We start from the raw sequence: 18,406 nt of genomic DNA, 5'->3' as shown, positions 1-18,406 counted from the left end.
GACTTGACAAAAGATTTGATGACAATAAAAGACGTTGGTAAATTAATGTAATAATGGGAACCGTATATTTTTTTCTTAAGAAAGTATCATTAACCAGGAATATGACTGGGATATTCGATTAAACTACACCGTCAGTAGAAATTTATGAACTGATTTCCAAAAGTACCTCCTGAATAAAACTAAGAAATCTGCAATGGAAAAGGTGGAAAGTAGAAGAATAACTAACCGCACTCAGTTATTTAATGGTTGGTTGTTCAAGGTCTAAAAAAATCATGAGGAGTACCTTGAGTTGGTTAGTTTAGTTTAACTGGTTTATTCCAGTAGCCTCTGCTTTAGTCGACTGTAGTTCACTATCCATTGTGAATTCTTTTGAACATAAGGCAAAAACTGTATATTTGGTGCCATCCCTGTAATTTTTACTTCCTGAGGATGGTTTTTTTTATGTATCAACTTCAAATTCATTCTCTAAATTATTGTTTTTCTTAAGTATATGAAGTTGGGTTAAAATTTCAGATATTTAAAACTATTCAATAGAATCAAGAAGGTGTTGCTAAAATCATGGCCGTAAATCATTGCGGTTCCTAATTTATACTTATCGGCGTATTTCAGCATAACCCATAATTTTTACCAAATATTACAAAAGTGAATGTATTTTATAGTCTTGGCAGACCTCAATATTTTCATAGGCACTTGTAATCGAATTGGTTGCAGCTGACAAACAGCAAAATTACCGAGCTTATATTCAAGTACGTACGATTTGCTCGTATGTATAATTGAGTAATTATTTCAGAGAATAGGTTAATAAGTTCTGTATTACACATATTTATTATCTTTAAAGAGGGTTTTATTGACTGCTACAGCTATGCAATTATTAACTTAAGTAAATTTAAGGCTGGTCGTTATATTCATGGACATTGAACATTAAGGAAGTTCAACAACGCGGCCGCCCTGTTAAAAGCTTTGGAACGACTTATGAATAATATGAATGAACAATTCACTCATTTTCATCTCAGTTATTATTTCAAATATTTCCAATCATATTTATTGCTTCAAGTAAGCTTCTTCATTTCATCATTCATTTCAAAACTCACTTATTAGACAGTGCTAGGCCGAAATCGTTTACACAGAGAACGTGACAGGCGTTAAAAGCAAATGCCTTTCCCTGATGCTTTCTGTTCTTTCTTCCACGAAGAAAGCAACAGACAGACGTGATGTTTAGAGCCAGAAATGACCAACATCCTCATCCAAGACGTGATATGTAGCATCACGATTCAGAGACCTTTGTATTACCTTGACTACTGAAACAAGACCTCTCGCGATTCTGAAGCTCGGTTTGGTCTATCACCACCTCTGAGGAATGATCTCACTTGTGAAGAGGCAACACTCATTCCGCATTATTATTATTATTATTATTATTATTATTATTATTATTATTATTATTATTATTATTATTATTATTATTATTATTATTATATCATCAAAGCGTTAACAGTCAAGAGGAATTCAGGTTTTAAAAAGACAACATTCCTAAGCGTTAAGTAAACGCAGTTAATTATTGGCTAAGTGCATAAAACTTTGTCTTATTTATGACACTTAAAGAAAATCATTGATCGAATAACGGGAAATTTACATTTGTGAAAGTTGAAAATTCTGTCATCGATTTTAATATTAGCTGAGCCAACATTGTCACGCACGAAGGGAAAATATGAATAGAGTGTGAAAGTCGCTATAAAGGCCAACTATATTTTGTGAATGAGCAAGAGGTCTTATCGCATGCTAAGCAATTGAAAACAATTACAGTATTCATGGGGTAAAAACACATAAGATTATACCATTGTACATTAAAAAGGGCAAACTTTGGCCTGGAGGGAAAAATCCGTAAGTTAATGCACTTGTACATAAAAAAAAGACAACCTCTGGCTGGGTGTAAGAACCCCAAAGATAATGCCTTGGTACAAAAAAAGCAAAAGAGGCCTTTTTTGTTTACGGGTTTGTACGCGGCGACATAAGTTAGTTTTTATTTACAAAGGAATTAACTTTGTGGTTTTTACGCCCTTTTTATTTACAATGGGTCGGTGTTTTACAATATTCAGCAGAATATCTAGAATACAGCCTTCTGGAAGAATAAATCTAGATATCCGACTGTTTGCCCGCATGACAAAGATTTTCTATGAGGAAAATTTTCATCAAGGGACATTGCATACTAGAAGAAGCCGAGTTGCTTTGTACTTCTGGAGGAAAAACAAGAAGTCTATCATTTATGGAGGAACAACGATCGGACTTTTTGTGACGTAATTTTACCGAGCGTAGAAATCAAGCTCAGGTAGTCTATGAGAGAGTTTAAAATGAGGGTGTGAAGATCTTGCTCTCCAGTGGTGATGACCGTAAGTGGTAGCCTACCTTTTAAGTCATCACACTTTGGCGCTGATTCTACCAGGCCTCCCTTTGTATGAGCTAATTGTACTGCTGTTTATCACATTAAACAAAAGACAGAACTTTAGGCTATCGCCTATGGGAGCTTGTCCACCTGTGGAGTTGGTGGGGAGGCTTGCCAGCCATTGGTTCTCTTCCTGAGAGCTCGTCGCCTGTCCAAAGAGCTGTTGGCTCTCGCCTGAGATGAGAGAACTTGTCCACCTAGCGTGGTGGGGGAAGCCTGTCAGCAGTTGGCTCTCTGAGAGCTGTCAGCAGGCCTGAAATGAAGTTGACTCTCTCCCTGAGAGTTCATCCACCATCCAAACAGCCTTGGATCTTGCCTGTGGGAGCTTGTCCACTAGCTGAGGTGATGGGGAAGCTTGTCAGCTGTTGACTCTGCCTGAGAGTTTGTCCATCTGCTGAGGTAGTGTGGAAATTTTTCATCAGTTGGCTTTCTCCCTGAGAGCTCAACCATCCATCTGAACAGCCATTGGATCTGCCTGTGGGAGCTTGTCTACCTACTGAGGTGGTGGGGAAGCTTGTCAGCAGTTGGCTCTCTTCCTAAGAGCTTGTCTGCCTGTCTGAACAGAAGCTGGCTCTCGCCTGTGAGAGGTCACCAGCCTGCTGACGTGGTGAGGAAGCTTGCAAACCACTGGCCCTCTCCCCGAAAGTTTGTCCACCTGCCAAGGTGATGGGAATGCTCACCAGGCATTAACTCTCTCCCTGAGAGCTCGTTACCCTGTCCAAACAGCTGTTGGCTCTTGCCCCTGAGAGCTCATCTGCCTGGCAAACTGGTGAAGAGGTCTAACCATTGGCTTTCCCCCTGAGAGCTCATCCATCTGTCTGAGCTGTTGTTGGCTCTCACCTGAAAGAGCTTGTATGCCTGCAAAGTGACGGCGAATCTCTCCCTGAGAGCTTGTCTGCCTGTCCAAACAGCTGTTGGCTTTCGTATGTGAGAGCTTGCTCACCTGGCGAGGTGGTGGGGAAGCTCATCAGCTTTTGGCTCTCCCCCTGAGAGCTCATCTGCCTGTTTAAACAGAAGTTGGTTTTTGCCTGTGAAAGCTCATTTACCTGTCAAGTTGGTGTGGAAGCTTCCCATCCATTGGCTTTCTCCCTGAAAGCTTATCTATCCCATCTGAACAGCCATTAGCTATAGCCCGTGAAAGGTCATCAGCCTGCCAAGGTGGCAGGGAAGCTCACAAGCCATTGGCTCTGTCGCTGAAAGTTCGTCTGCCTGCTGAGGCAGTGGGGAAATTCACTAGCCCTTGGTTCTTTCCCTGGGAGCTTGCTAGCCCGTCCAAACAACTATTTGTTCTCACCTGTGAGAACTTGTATGGCTGTTGCCAGGGTGGGGAAGCCAGTCAGCTGTTGGCTTTCTCCCTGAGGGCTTCATCCACCCATCCGAACAACTATTGACTCTTGCCTGTGCGAGCTTGTCTGCCTGCCAAGCAGAGGGGTAGCTCAACAAGTGTTGGCTCTCTGCCTGTGAGCTTGTCTGCCCATCCGAACAGTCTTTGGCTCTCACCTGTGAGTTCATCTGCCTGCTGAGGTGGTGGTGTAACCCATAAGCTATTGGCTCTAACCCTGAGAGCTTGTCCACATGTCCAAATAGTTGTTGTTTCTTGCCTATGGGAGCTTGTCTGCCTGCTGAATTGGTGGAGAAGCTTGCCAGCCATTGGCTCTCTCTCTCTCTGAGACCTCATCCATCACATCCAAATATCCATTGGCTTTTGCTTGTGAGAGCTCATCTGCCTGCTGAGGTGATGAGGAAGCTTGCCAGACATTGACTCTCTCCCTGAAAGCTTGTCTGCCAGTCCACACAGCTGTTGGCTCTTGTCTGCTTGCCAAGTGGTTGGGAAGCTTGCTGGCCAGTAGCTCTCCCCTAACATTGTTTTGCCCATCCAGACAGCTGTTTGGCTCTCACCTGATAAAGATTGTCTGCCTGCTAAAGGGATAGGAAAGTTTCCCAGCTGATGTGTCTCTCTCTGGGAGCTCGTCTGCTTGTCCAAACTATCATTGGCTCACAACTGTAAGAGCTTGTTTGCCTGCCAAGGTGGTCTGGGAACTCACCAGTTGCTAGTTCTCTTCATGAGAGCTCATTTGTCCCTTTGAACAGTAATTGGTTATTGCCCGAGAGAGCTTGTCCACATGCTGAGGTGGTTGGGAAGCTTGTCAGTCACTGGCTCTCTTCCTGAGAGCTCTTCTGCCCCTCCAAACTACTTTTGGCTCTCACCCATAAGAGCTTGTCCTCTTGCTGATGAAGTGGGAAAGCTCGCCAGCCATTAAGTCTTTTCCTGAGAACTCATCTGCCTGTCCAACCACCCGCTGTCTCTTGCTTATGAGAAGTCCTCCCCCTGTTGAGGTAGCGAGAAAGCTCACCAGCCATTGGCAATCCCCATAATAGCTCCTCTGCCCATTCATACAGACGTTGCCTTCCAATTATGAGAGCTTGTCTGCCTGCCAAGGTGGTGGGAAACTTACCAGCCACTGACTCTCCCCATGACACCTGGTCCCCCTATCACAAAAGCCACATTGTTTCTTTCCTGTGAGAGGTCCTTCACCTACCAAGGTAGTGAAGAAGCTTGCCAGACATTGGCTGTCTCCCTGAGAGCTCCACTGCCAACCTGAAGACCTGTTGGCTCTCACCTGTCTGACTGTTGCCTGCCTAGGAGGTGGAAAAGCTCACCAGCTATTATCTCTTTCCGTGAGAGCTCCTCCCATTCAAATAGCCATTGGTTCTCACCTGTGAGAGCTTGTCAGCCTGCTGAGGTGGTGGTGAAGCTCACCAACTGTTGGCTCTCCCTCTGAGAGTTTGTCTGATCTTCCAAACACCTGTTGGCTCTCGTCTGTGAAGGCTTGTCCACCTGCCTAGGTAGTGGAAAAGATTGCCAGCCAATGGGTCTCTCCCTGAGAGCTCGTACGCCTGTCCAGACAGTAAATTGACTCTTGCATGTGAGAGCTTGTCTGCCTGCCGAGGTAGTGGGAAAGCTCGCCAGCCATTGACCCTTGCCCTAAGAACTCTCCGCCCATCCAGACAGCCGTTGGCTCCCAATTATGAGAGCTTGTCAGCCTGCCGAGGTGGTGGGAAGCTAGCCAACCATTGACCCTACCCCTGGTGACTCATCCATTCATCCCAACAGATGTTGGCTTTCATCAGTGAGAGCTCATCCGCCTGCCTAAATTGTGGGGAAGCTCGCCAGCCGTTGGCTCTCTCCCTGAAGAGCTTGTTCACCCATCAGAATATCCATTGGCTCTTGCCTTGAGAGTTCATTCACCTGCCTATAAAAGTTGAACCAGTTTTATTTTTCAATGATTCCATTCAAGAACTAGTTCATCTTTTGCCCCTGTGAAATTGATTCTTTGGAAATCTCATGCAAGCTTCGCATACTTTCGGCTGTTTTCATCCTGGAATTCTTTTCCACAATAGCCCTGGAATTTGACAAACAAATGGTGACCCTTAGTTTAGCTATGGTGCTGCAATCTCCAGATTCTTCATCTCACGATTCTTCATCATTTTCTGATTCTCCAACATCGGATTCATCATCTTCCTCAGATTGTTTATCTTCTGCTGACACCTTATTATCATCATCCTCTAATTCTTCATTATCTTTTCCTTTTTCTGCAATGTCCTATATTACTGATTCTTCACTATCTCCTGTTTCTTCTGTTTTTTTTTTTTTTTCACTGCTTACGCCTCGGAGAGTAAACTGAAAGGGCTTGCAATGGAAAATTTGTAAGTTTCCTCATCACTAATCTCTTCTAGTTCAGGTCTACTTTTAACATGCACCTTGTCAGTCTAGTCTTCTAATACAGCAATGTTATTCTAAAACAATAACATTAAGCGTCTGAAGATAATCTTTTTGTTTTCAGTTCTTCTTCTGACTCCACAACATCGTTACCTTCCCTGATTTTTTTATTATCATCCTCTAATTCTTCATTATATTTTCCTTTTTCTGCAGTGTCCTCTATTAATGAGTCTTCACTACTTCCTGTTTCTTCTGATTTTGTTGTTGTTGCCTTTCGCTGTTTACGCCTCACGGTAAACTGAAAGGGTTTGTAATAGAAAATCTGAACGTTTCCTCATCGTTAATCTCTTCTAGTTCAGGTCCACTTTTAACATATACCTTTTCAATCTGGTCTTCTAATTCAACAATGTTATTTTAAAGCAATGACGTATATCTGAAGACATTCTTTTTGTTTTTCTGCCTTTTGTGTCCGTGTATTTTTCCTTTCTCGTAACAGTAGTTCTATAGAATTGTGGATGTAGAGCGCCAAATCTGATCATTCTAATGTAATTTTTCTATGAAATACTTTCTCCTTCATTAATACATTTGCTTTTGAGTTTACTCTCTCTCTCTCTCGCTCATTATCTTGACTTCCAGCGAAGTTACCAGATCGTTTACTGAGTAACTCGTTTACTGAGTAACTTATAATTCAAGTGAACAAATGGTGTAACCACATATACAAATCAGACTTGCACAATAATAATAATCATAATTTTTTTCAACACTAAACCATTTCCTTTGACAGAGGTGGGTGGATCCAGGAAATCGAGACAATGGTCACTGTCACAGTCACACATTTATCTGCTTAATTAATACACGATTCAGCAAGTAAAGGCTGTATATGGCATTGACCATTGTCTTGCTTTGTCCTTGAAGCCGCCGGCTTTTAAAGAAAGCGGCTTAATTCACACAAAAATAGTAAAATTAATCTCGCTATAACTATGGGGGATTTTTAACAATCGCGATAAACAGTAGACTTCAGTTCATGGAAATTTAGTAACCAATGCGTCACTTCCATTTTTCGATTCTGAAATTGTCGATGATGGCATTATTTTATGAAGAGCACCATTGTTTTTTTCCGTTGTTCATCTTACTCTGCAAAGTAGAATTCCCAAGACGTCGCAATGTTTGAAAGTTTATCTCTTTCATTTATGTTGTACGCCAGAGCGTATTATTGACATTATTTTTCTCGTATGCTAGTGTGAAAAGTTTACGCACAGTTAATGCACATTATTCGTATTCTATCATAGCAAGGGACATTCTCATTGAGAAAAAATAAAGTTATTTTTTATAAAAACTGGCACAAGATGGGATCAGGCAAAATAACTTTGTAGGAAATACTTGGTCATATACTTGGTCATATGTAGTAAACATGTAATGTTAACGGCTACATCACGCTCATTGAGTGGGAGCAGGTGTTACGTGCGTGAAGCCCTGTACCGAGGACAAAATCGCTCCATACTACAGTCAGTCGCGCCGAAGATGGCGTCTTGAACGGACGTGTATCCTGTGTGCGTGAGAGGATGTAACGTGTCACGTGTGAGCAGGCGATATGAAGTGTCATGTGTTTTGTTTAATACCTCGTAATAAATGATGCGTTAACCTGAGTGGTCCTTCCCTAAATCAACCAGCATGCCGCTGGTCAAACGGCTTATCAAGCCGGTTGGCCTTTCGAGGCGCCCCTCGACGTGGGGGCAGACGGAGGAAGGCGAAGACGTGGTTTTGGAGGGGGAATACGATCTAACGGCCGTCACGAATGTCACGTTGTGTGGTGCCCTTCGCCAGCTTGCAAGCTTGGTCGTGGCTGCCCAGGGCGTGTCACGGGCTTTGGAGGAAGAACTGCTGCAGATCAACACTCGCGCCTCTGCCCTTACCTCCCGACTGGCCTCCTTGGAACTCAAAGTCACCGGGCATAATCCTCGCACCGTTCCTGTCCGTAAGTTTTGCCCTATTCTTCGCGGCTTATTTTCAGTTATTATCTTATTTAATTTGGCACTTTCTGTTATTAAATATTTGCAGAGTATGTCAGTTAGAGAATAGTTCTGAGGTGTAACGTTAGACAAATGGGCTATTTAAACGTGCAAAGGAATTTAAGGTATATAAATATATGTATACTGTATATAAGAATTACAAAACGTATAATTACATATATATATATATATATATATATATATATATATATGTATAATTATACGTTTTGTAATTCTGATTGAAACTTGAAAATACTCTCTCTCTCTCTCTCTCTCTCTCTCTCTCTCTCTCTCTCTCTCTCTCTCTCTCTCTCTCTCTCTCTCTCTCTCTATATATATATATATATATATATATATATATATATATATATATATATACACATCAAACTAACATTAGTTAATGGCTATCCCATTGTTTTTGTTTTTTTCCAATTGTGCCTCATCATTGATGGCTACGTAGGCATTTATTTTATAGAAATTAAATATGTTAGCCTGGTAATTGCATTTGATTTTGCATTTAGCTGAGTTACATTTGTACATTTAAAAATCCTTAAATTTTCTTATAGGCAAGTTTACACTCAAAATCGACAACGAATTCACAAAATTTAACTTATGTTCGGATTTGTTTTCAAATGAAATGCTCCAGTTGACCGTTTTTATTTTTATGTGTTGGATGTTGGTTTAGGGAAGGTCTTTGTAACCAGACAAGTCAGTTTAGCCAAATTCACGATCATTCTTTGCTCAGTGTCAGAATCAATAGTAAAATAACTTCGGTGTTAAATAAATGGTATCAGAAACTGAGGCTAATGTTAAAAACACTTCATTATTTAAGGATCACTTGAACCCCTTGCTCTCGGCACCTAAAAGGAGCTCAAGAAAGAGCTAATGAAAGTTTACGAATAGTGTAGTGATGGCGGAAATTAAAATTGGGAGGTAATTCGGAAGGAGAGGACAACTGCCTAAAACATTAGTAAAATCAAATACTAAATCTTAATGATGTTAATGCTTGGAAACAGCAATTGAAAATTGTATATTCCAAATTTGCTTTACTTTTATTAGTGTTTCTGCATAGGCCTAATGTTGGTGTTCCTTTATTAGGAAAAGGCAATGTGTTTGTGACTTTGAGTAAGTGATTAAATAAGGAATATTGTACCGTAAATTTCTGTCGTACAGTAGCAAATGTAATCTTTTCACAAAACTCATAAACCGACCAAACTTATTCAAAGGTTTATCTATTGGCTAAATGTCCCAATAGTGTACTATTGTCATCTTGTTAACATACAGTTAAAACTCGTATTATGACGTGAATCAAGCTGGCGGGATAGGTATTGCCATAATAACCATAATACCTTAGAAAAATTAAAGGAAAATAAATGACGTATGAGTAAGTTCTAACTCCCAACTGAAGTACTAGTCACTAGACCATTCGCTTAGAAATCAAACATTTTGAGAATAAATAAAAACAAAAGCTGTGGACGCTTTTAGGTTACTAAACTTATTGTATTGTAGTCTGTCTCGTGCTTTGAATGTTGTTTACGCGTAATCTTAGCAATTTAAATTATCACATTTGGCAAAATATAAATACAGTGTAAATGTTTATCGTGCATCGGTGGGTATGGTCGAGAGATACAGAGAAAGATTGGCACTTAATAGTGTTCTTTTATATGCCATAGATTTCTCTTGATGAAATTGTATGAATCCTTTAAATATAAAATTTGGTCATCACTCGACATATTTTGCAAGAAGAATACCATACATGGAAAGCCGCATGTAATGTAGCATCTCTTAGGCCTACTGTAGTACGCCTTTCATTCAGGCTCACCTGGTGTTTGCGAGCTGCTAGACCCCCTACCACCGGTGTCAGCGGGATTGCTTTGTTGGACGAGAAAGTTACTGCTGAGGGTATTAGGTTTTCAAGAGGAATTCCTTTCTGTAATGAAAAATGCAGCAACCGATAGAAAACTGCCTTGTATTAACTCAGGATACAGTTTTAGAAGAAAATAACATAAATAACAATATAGATGACTTGACACGCGAGTAGAAATGAAAGAAGTTCGCGAACAGCAGTTCAAACTAGAACAATAAAGCCTTGATGTATGGTGTTTATAGTAATGTTCCAGCCCATTTAAACTTGAAACCTTTGAAGTACAAAGTATGAAAGACTTTTGGCACTGAGATAGTAAGATAACGTGGAATTTCAACAAAATGTTCATGCTGATGCTATACATAATTAAGCTCACTTTTGTTGGGAAGCAGGCACAAAACGTGTTACTGATATAGCTAACTCCCGGCCGATAAAAAGTAGAAGGTTCATTAGCAGCAGAAGAACGGTAGATTCTCTTGTTTATAGGGTCTATCGTGACCTTCTTTAGTGTGCAAATATTACTACAGTAAGATTTCTGATATTTTCCCAAGGCGAGGCTTTTCATTCAAGAAATGGATTTTTAAAATAGCTGCACGCATTAGTTCCTAGATCTATTTGAACTTGATCGTGTTTGAAGGTGTGAATTGATGCTGGATCTCCCAGGAGCAGGAGCCCGTGCTGGCGTATGGTCAGCGTAATGTAAGATTGGCTTCAGTTTAGGGTAAAATAATTGAATAAAGTATAGGCTACAAGCCTTTGTTCACATTACATCTTTGTTTTATGGCAGATAATGAACGACCAATACATTAGGTTCATCGTAAGCACTACGTAGAAAGCTACGGGTCCCCGAAAAAATGTGCATTTCATCACTATTTCCCTGTCGGTGAATTAAAAACTTGTAGGTATAAATAGGTTGTTTAGGCGATTGTTTAGTTAATGTTTAAAGATACTACCATTATATTTAACAGACATAGGTATTGAGATGCAGCCACAGTAAAATATACTTGAAGCCAAAGTTTAGCGAGCACCTGAAACTTACACGGCCTAAAAGGAAAAGTATTTCATCATATTTCATTGTAATATTTAGAGCTGAGAATGATTCGCGCTTTGAATTATTGCATTATATGAATGTTCTTTACTCCTCTCTTACAAACTTATATTGTAGTGGGTTGATTGACCATAGATAACCAATTGATTTCAGTTCAGTGACTTCACAGCGAAAAATTTCTGATAAATTACTCAAAATTCGTAATATAATTGCGTAAGCCTTTCTTGTCCATACAGTACTTCACATCACATCCTACCGGTTGTTCCGTCGATCGTATTTGAGTTCCGGCGCCCAGGGGCAAAACAGTTCCCACCCTAAACCGCCCCCCACCCCACACCATGGATAGTTGTTCGTCATAAGGGCGTATCCAGCGCGTGTTACCAGCAAGGAGTAATCGGCCGTAATGTTAGGTCCCAGAGGCAGCTATATCGGGGTGTCTGGGCATAGCATTTCTCGGGCCATAGTGAGCACTATCACGGCGCGGGAAACTTGCTTTCCTTTGGTGGGTCATAGGTAACTCTAGTCCTTAATGTAGTAGGATTTAAGAGTGAAATTTCCATTGTTAGGGATGGGTTAGTATGTGACATGGAATTTTCAAACATCTGTACTGGAGTAATAAGGGTGAATTGGGGAAGTCAGATTGTTCTTGTAGCTGATACTGGGAGACGGGTAGTACCCAAAAGCCGTTGTGAAGTGGTCCGGGGACGACTCTGGTCCCGCTGGCTCGAAAACAATTTTCCTTGTACTTTCTTGGGCTATCCGGTTTATGCAGTCCTTTTCAATCCAGTTCCTCGTATTTTCTTTTTCGTTGCTCATATGTGTTCGAGCAGTTATAGAGGAATAATGACAAGAACAGACGACTGCATTTTGAAATTTTGTTTAACGTCAGTTAATGCAGGAAAGTTTTCTCTCTCTCTCTCTCTCTCTCTCTCTCTCTCTCTCTCTCTCTCTCTCTCTCTCTCTCTCTCTCTCTCTCTCTCTATATATATATATATATATATATATATATATATATATATATATATATATATATATATATATATATATATGTGTGTGTGTGTGTGTGTGTGTGTGTGTGTGTGTGTTTCCGAGACGAATATTTTTGTCAGTAGAAAAAGATTTGAATTTATATTTGAAAATCAGGTGTGAATCCCTCTCACTGACTTGGTATAAAATCAGTTGTCACTTATTGATGAATAAACTGATGCTGAAATTAACTAAGTAGCCTTTAGGCCTATTGGACACAAGGACCTGAGTTAATTGAAAACTGCCCATATCGTTACAGATAATAATGATTGAAGCGCTCATGTTATATATATATATATATATATATATATATATATATATATATATATATATATATATATATATATATATATATAGTTTTGAATAATTCACTTGACGTACGAGTATTTTTATACAGGATGAGAAAACTATCGTTACAGGAACGTTTCCCACGAAAAATACTCTTGACATAAATAGTTTATATTATGATGAATTATTATGATGAAACAAATACGCTCATTATAGGAAGAAAGGCTTACACTCTCTCTCTCTCTCTCTCTCTCTCTCTCTCTCTCTCTCTCTCTCTCTCTCTCTCTCTCTGCTGAATCCAGAATAAAAAAAAATGGTAAAAATGCTCAACTTTATAAAAAGCCACTTCTTTGGTTACGCAAAAGCTGTATAGCAGGTTTTATCCTCTGCCATTTACGTTTATCATGCGCACAGTGATGTTCTTCCATGATTTGAGTTTTTTTTTTTTTTTTTTCTTACGTGTCAGTCCAACAGTGTGTCTTCGATTTTTTTTAAGACGTAACTGTTACCATCAGCCTTTTACAGTTTTACTCGTATCCCATATTGTTATTTTATTTTTATTTTATTTATTTATTTATTTATTTTTGGTCGAGGCTGACAGAATGCCTATTGTAAACTTTCTTAACAAAAACTTTGTAACATTATTCCGAACTGACGAACTTTTGCACTTTTATTTCTGCAAAGCTTCTTCAAACACTTTGACCTAAACGATAATGTCTTCATTTTTTAAAAATTAATTTGATAACCACATGCTTTTGTTCTTCTCAGAATATGCACGACTCAACCACATTTTTTTTGCATGCATTACATTATCGCCCCAGTTTTTATTCAGTCTAATGTGGAATAGGCTATGTAGTTTATATAGCCTAGGTCATTTAGCGCCGAACGGGAAATTGAGAATGAAAAGGTTTTTAAAGGTGTAACAGGAGGAAACCTTGCAGTTTCAGTGTGAAACTGTTAGGAGAGGGCGGAAAGTAAGATGGAAGAAAGAGATTATGAACTGACGTACAATAAAAGAATGAAAGGGGTTGCAGCTATAGGCCAAAGAGGCGCTACAGAGAACCTTAAGCCATGCCTGAAGTATACTGACGGCACTACCTACCCACGGGGTTCAGTCTCGAGTTACATAGGCTAATGATTTTCAAATATCAGTGAAATCATAATCAGTATCCTCTTTAGACCTATAGATATTTCCCATTCAGTTAATGACCTTTCCTCTCTTATTTCTTGTAGGCCTAGGCTATATTAATTTTGAATGCTATTGGGTTTGGGGCGAATCATATTTCGGCACAAGATGTTAAAATAGGTGCTTTGGGCCTACCGGTATGTAAAATATTTCTTATAAACTGGTGTTTCATAGCATTTGGTACATTTTTTTTTTTTAATCTTTTTGGCGTTTCAAGGTAGGCTATTTGGTACGTTTTTCACTTTAATACATTATGCCTTCCATTGGTGGCAAGTGTTGTCGCATTTTTTAAAAATTTTGCTCTCAGTAAAGGAAAAGAGTAATTGTTAATTCGTACAAGCGGAGGAAGTAACTTGGAAATACGATATATAGTGAGCCTCGACAAATAATGTCTCACGTTCTTCCTTTCAGGTTCAAAGTTAGGCAGCTGGTCAGTGACCTAGAAAGGACTTAAGTCAGTGATAAAGCATTTGTCCAAAGTAAACGCTACGTGACTTCTTTGAGTTTCGTGTGCCTGTGATTCTGTAAACCTGATTTAATTCAGGTTATTGATGCCTGATAGTTAAATTTTACTATAGTCGTTTTTTTTGTTTGTAAGGGTGTAAGGATGTTTGTTTATGCAAATGATTGTATGTATGTTATTACATTTTTATGAATAAAAAAAACTTGAATTTTTAATATTGAAGCCTGGGTTGGTTACCTACCTTAAAAAAACTTTTGCATTTTCATTTTCCATCGTGGATTGGACATACCTTTCTTTTTCACAAAGGATGCATAAAGAGAAACTACGTGCTTTGCATAAGTAAAGTTAAAATGGTAAAGTTTCCTGGGCGCTAATGAAGTTTGAATAGTATCACTAATGAAGGGTAAAACCAACAATGATTTCGTTGTCCAAGTCTATCGAGCTAAGTAAAAGAATTCGAGAGCTCTCTTTGTTCTCATTATCAATAATGAGATTTGAGCCGCCCCTCTGAAGAGCTCTATAAAAATCTTTTAAGTAAACTTGGACCATGAAATCATCTTGAACGTTATTCTTCATTTCATTGCTCATGGTTTCTTGAGACATAAATATTTTTTATTTACCTTTAGGTACTTACATTATTTATAAAATTATATATATATATATATATATATATATATATATATATATATATATTATACATACGTTAGTGTATTTATATGTATATTATATATATATATATATATATATATATATATATATATATATTTAAAATGGGCCGTAGCTTGGAGGCTGAGCTCGGGCTCACATTTGCAAGGCCTTTGGTACGATCCCGGCTTGCCACCCTACATTCAACCCAATTGTGAATGGGTACTAGATCAACATGGGTCAAGGTAAAGGGCACGGGTCTTGAAGCCTCATCCCTGGAGACTTACTGATAACCAGAACAGTCTACCGTTGTGGCTGGCGCCAACTATCCATGGGGTACAAGGTGGAAGGGTGTGTGTGTGTGTGTGTGTGTGTGTGTGTGTGTGTGTGTGTGTGTGTGTGTGTGTGTATATATATATATATATATATATATATATATATATATATATATATATATAACCTCGAAGTTTTCAGAAGTTTATTCCTTCCGTGATCAAATTATGGAATGATGTTCGTGATCAAGAAGTTGAGTCGTAAGAACTTTGGAAGCTGTAATATGTTGCATTTATTTTTTAACAGGCGTACGGGAGTCCTACTTCATAATTTCTTTTCTTTTTATTTATCCCATTTGTTTAACTCATATTTCTCTTTTGAGTTTTTTTTTCTTTACTGCTGTATTTCGTTTACAGTAGGGTTGGAGCTTTGATTGTAATAATAATAATAATAATAATAATAATAATTATTATTATTATTAAAAAAATGCTCATAGTAGCATGGGTCTTGGAATGGAGAAACAAAACCACAGCTATGTATGGGTACATATATTTATAAATAAATCTCTGCATAGAACTTTAGGGAATCAGTTCGATTTCCCTCTTCAAAAGGGGAATCGAAGAGATTTCCCGAAAGCTCTCTGTAGAGATTTGTTTTTCAATGTATGTGAACTGTGGATTTATTTCCCTAATAATATAATAATAATAATAATAATAATAATAATAATAATAATAATAATAATAATAATAATAATAATACACGTATACCACCCGCTAGCGTGCTTATAGGTCCAAGTACATAAAACTAAGACCTGTTACAAAGAAGGTTGTTGTGATTGAGGCTGTTGACATTTTCGCGAACATGCAAAATACTTTAAGTTTTCTGCTTTATGGCATAGGTGACCCTGGTCTTTTCGTAACTTGAATGACGCAAATTGTAGAGTAATAGTAAATTGATTGAGAGATGATTTACTCGAATAGGTACGGTGTGGGCTTGTATAGACCATACGGGTGTACAGTATTTTTCTTTCAGTTCGATTCTTTATTTGTTATCCAAGTTTTTTGTTTTTTTTTAGTTAGATTTTTATCGATGTGTTTTTTGTATTGACGAATCTTTTTATCGGGTTTAAGTTAATTTTCGAAGTTTTTCGGGCTTTTATTTTTATGCTGTTGAGTGTTATATTTCATGAGCACCGGTACTTTTATTTCGGATTTATCGATACGGATTTCTTTTACATATAGGTTTCTCAAAGATTACTCGTGCTTTGTTTACATGTCTTTTGTGTTTATGTACCTTAAATTGTTTTCCAACCTGATTTTTCGTTTCATTTTTCTGTATACTCGATTTGCGTTTATATTGTCTATTTCGTTTTTAATTATAGCCAGTGTCTTTTTAATCGGATCTTATGTTCCTCAATTATACGTTCGTAAGCATCTCAGGATGTATGCTTTTGAGTGTCATCTTTGCGTATGAAACCAAGGGGATTCAGAAGTTTTGTTCGAAATATTATTATTTTTTTTTAGGGAGTTGGGAGGGGTTGCTCAAAGGAAGCAGATTAAAAAATCGGAGACATGTTCTTTGCTTCTTCTCCTTAGAGTTTTAATAAGATACGTACTGCGTTTCTTTCTTTATTTTTAGTTACCTTTGGAATTCCCATGGGTGGAATGCAAGCAGTCAGGCTGATGCTTTTGAATATGTAAACCCCGTCCAGCTTCGTGGGCGGAGGTAACACTGCTGTTCAAGAGTCGTAGGAATATATTTAAATAAGGAGAGAGAGAGAGAGAGAGAGTATGTCAGCGTACGATTTTTTAACAGAACGTAATTAGAGTGACTGAGTATGGCTCAGGTCCTTCGTAAAGATGTCTGTTCCCACAAATAGAGTTGAATCTTGGTTCTTCTTGAAGGAACTTATCACCTTAGTAACCTTCATTTTGGTAAAGTTAACGACGATAAAAAGGTAACCTCAGGTGGGTTCTGACAGTAGGCTATAGGTCGTGACTGAGAGCTTATGACCCAATGCAGTTAGGCTAAACGTCAAACCTCTCTGGCTTTTAACGGATGTGATGATAAATAAGCGATTATTTTACTCGTTCACTTTTACGGTAGGCGGTGCGTTATTTCAAGAAGGAAAGGGAGGGGGTTGGGGCGGGGGTTGCATGCGTGACGCAGATTCTGATAAAAAATTTGGTAGTGCTTTCTGCTTATTATTTAATTCCCAAGTCTTCCTGATGACTTGGACTGAATCTCTGTAATATGAATACGCGTGGCGCATAATAACTTCTAATAAAACAGTAAATCAGTCTAAACTGAATAATAGTGGCCACTTTATTTGCATATTCAAAGCCATCAGGTGCACACTGTTAGTCATGGCAGTGCGTTAAATTGCTGCTCGATTCATGGTGGTTACGTTTTAAATACCTGTATTAGTTCTTAGTTAGGTACATGATGATATAATTGCTTGATAGTTTTTCCTTTTTTTTCGCTACATTTTATGTATTGAGATTTTAATGTGCGTTTTACCTTACAAGTTAACTTTGTGTGTGCGATCGTGTATGTAGGTTAGTATTATGGATGTAGGCTATGTATGTGCTTAGACCACTCGATACAAAAACAGCAGTCAGGGTTTGGAGATAAGTTGCTTTTGTCATTGGGTATTTGCAGATAAGAAACTCGTGGCTAGCCAAGGTCGGCTTCTGAAACAGAAACGATTTCTGTTGAATTTTCCTGTAACATTTTAGGACTTGAGTGGAGAGTAATTATACACACACACACGTATATGTCATAATAAGTTTTTGTCGATTAAATAGTCAACCGTAGGAAAGCACGAGTTCATATACAGTATATATATATATATATATATATATATATATATATATATATATATATATATATATATATATATATATATATATATAGCAAAGAGTGGTGACTCTAGACGAGAAAAAGACAAGCTATTACCAAGTTCATCTTTTACCTGCTGAATGAAAAGTAAAACCTGATTGCCGCTGCATATATTTACGCATGTTGATTAGATGCCCTCATAACTTTGCTGAAAAAAAAAAAACTGAGCTGCTTGCTCACTAACCTTATAAAAAAAATCGGTATCAAGATGTGATGAGAAAGCTTATGTGTGAGGTGTACACTAAAGTCGGTTAGAAGTAGTCTAATGGCACTAATTCATTATTGATCTGATCATAAGTTTACTATCATGTGTTTTTGCTTATGAGAAAGACATATTTACTTTTACCGAGACGTTTTGAGCATCCGAATGAAATTCCGGTCGTTTTGTCCTCATTAAAAAGTTAAGTATATCTTAGTTTTACCAGACCACTGAGCTGATTAACAGTTCTCCTAGGGCTGGCCCGAAGGGTTAGACTTATTTTACGTGGCTAAGAACCAATTGGTTACTTAGCAACGGGACCTACAGTTTATTGTGGAATCCGAAC

At 38.4% G+C, this 18,406-nt stretch overlaps 1 protein-coding gene across 15 annotated transcripts in view; it reads left to right on the top strand.

Annotated features, from left to right (window-relative positions):
- The first annotated feature begins 7,662 nt into the window (after positions 1-7,662).
- Positions 7,663-18,406, top strand: part of LOC136828730 (uncharacterized) — a 560,019-nt gene continuing 549,275 nt past the window's right edge. For 14 of the 15 annotated variants that reach the window (XM_067086900.1, XM_067086899.1, XM_067086894.1 and 11 more), the window contains exon 1: positions 7,667-8,133. In XM_067086900.1, the coding sequence (XP_066943001.1) occupies positions 7,830-8,133 (304 nt within the window). In that variant the 5' untranslated portion in view covers positions 7,667-7,829. Of the gene's footprint in view, positions 8,134-18,406 lie in introns of all 15 variants that reach the window. The other variant, XM_067086897.1, reaches the window with a different exon arrangement.

Source organism: Macrobrachium rosenbergii, chromosome 43 (assembly GCF_040412425.1).
Source record: "Macrobrachium rosenbergii isolate ZJJX-2024 chromosome 43, ASM4041242v1, whole genome shotgun sequence".
Lineage (NCBI taxonomy): Eukaryota > Metazoa > Arthropoda > Malacostraca > Decapoda > Palaemonidae > Macrobrachium > Macrobrachium rosenbergii.
The sequence above is the reverse complement of the archived record's forward strand: the minus strand, read 5'-3'. Positions and strand labels throughout refer to the sequence as shown.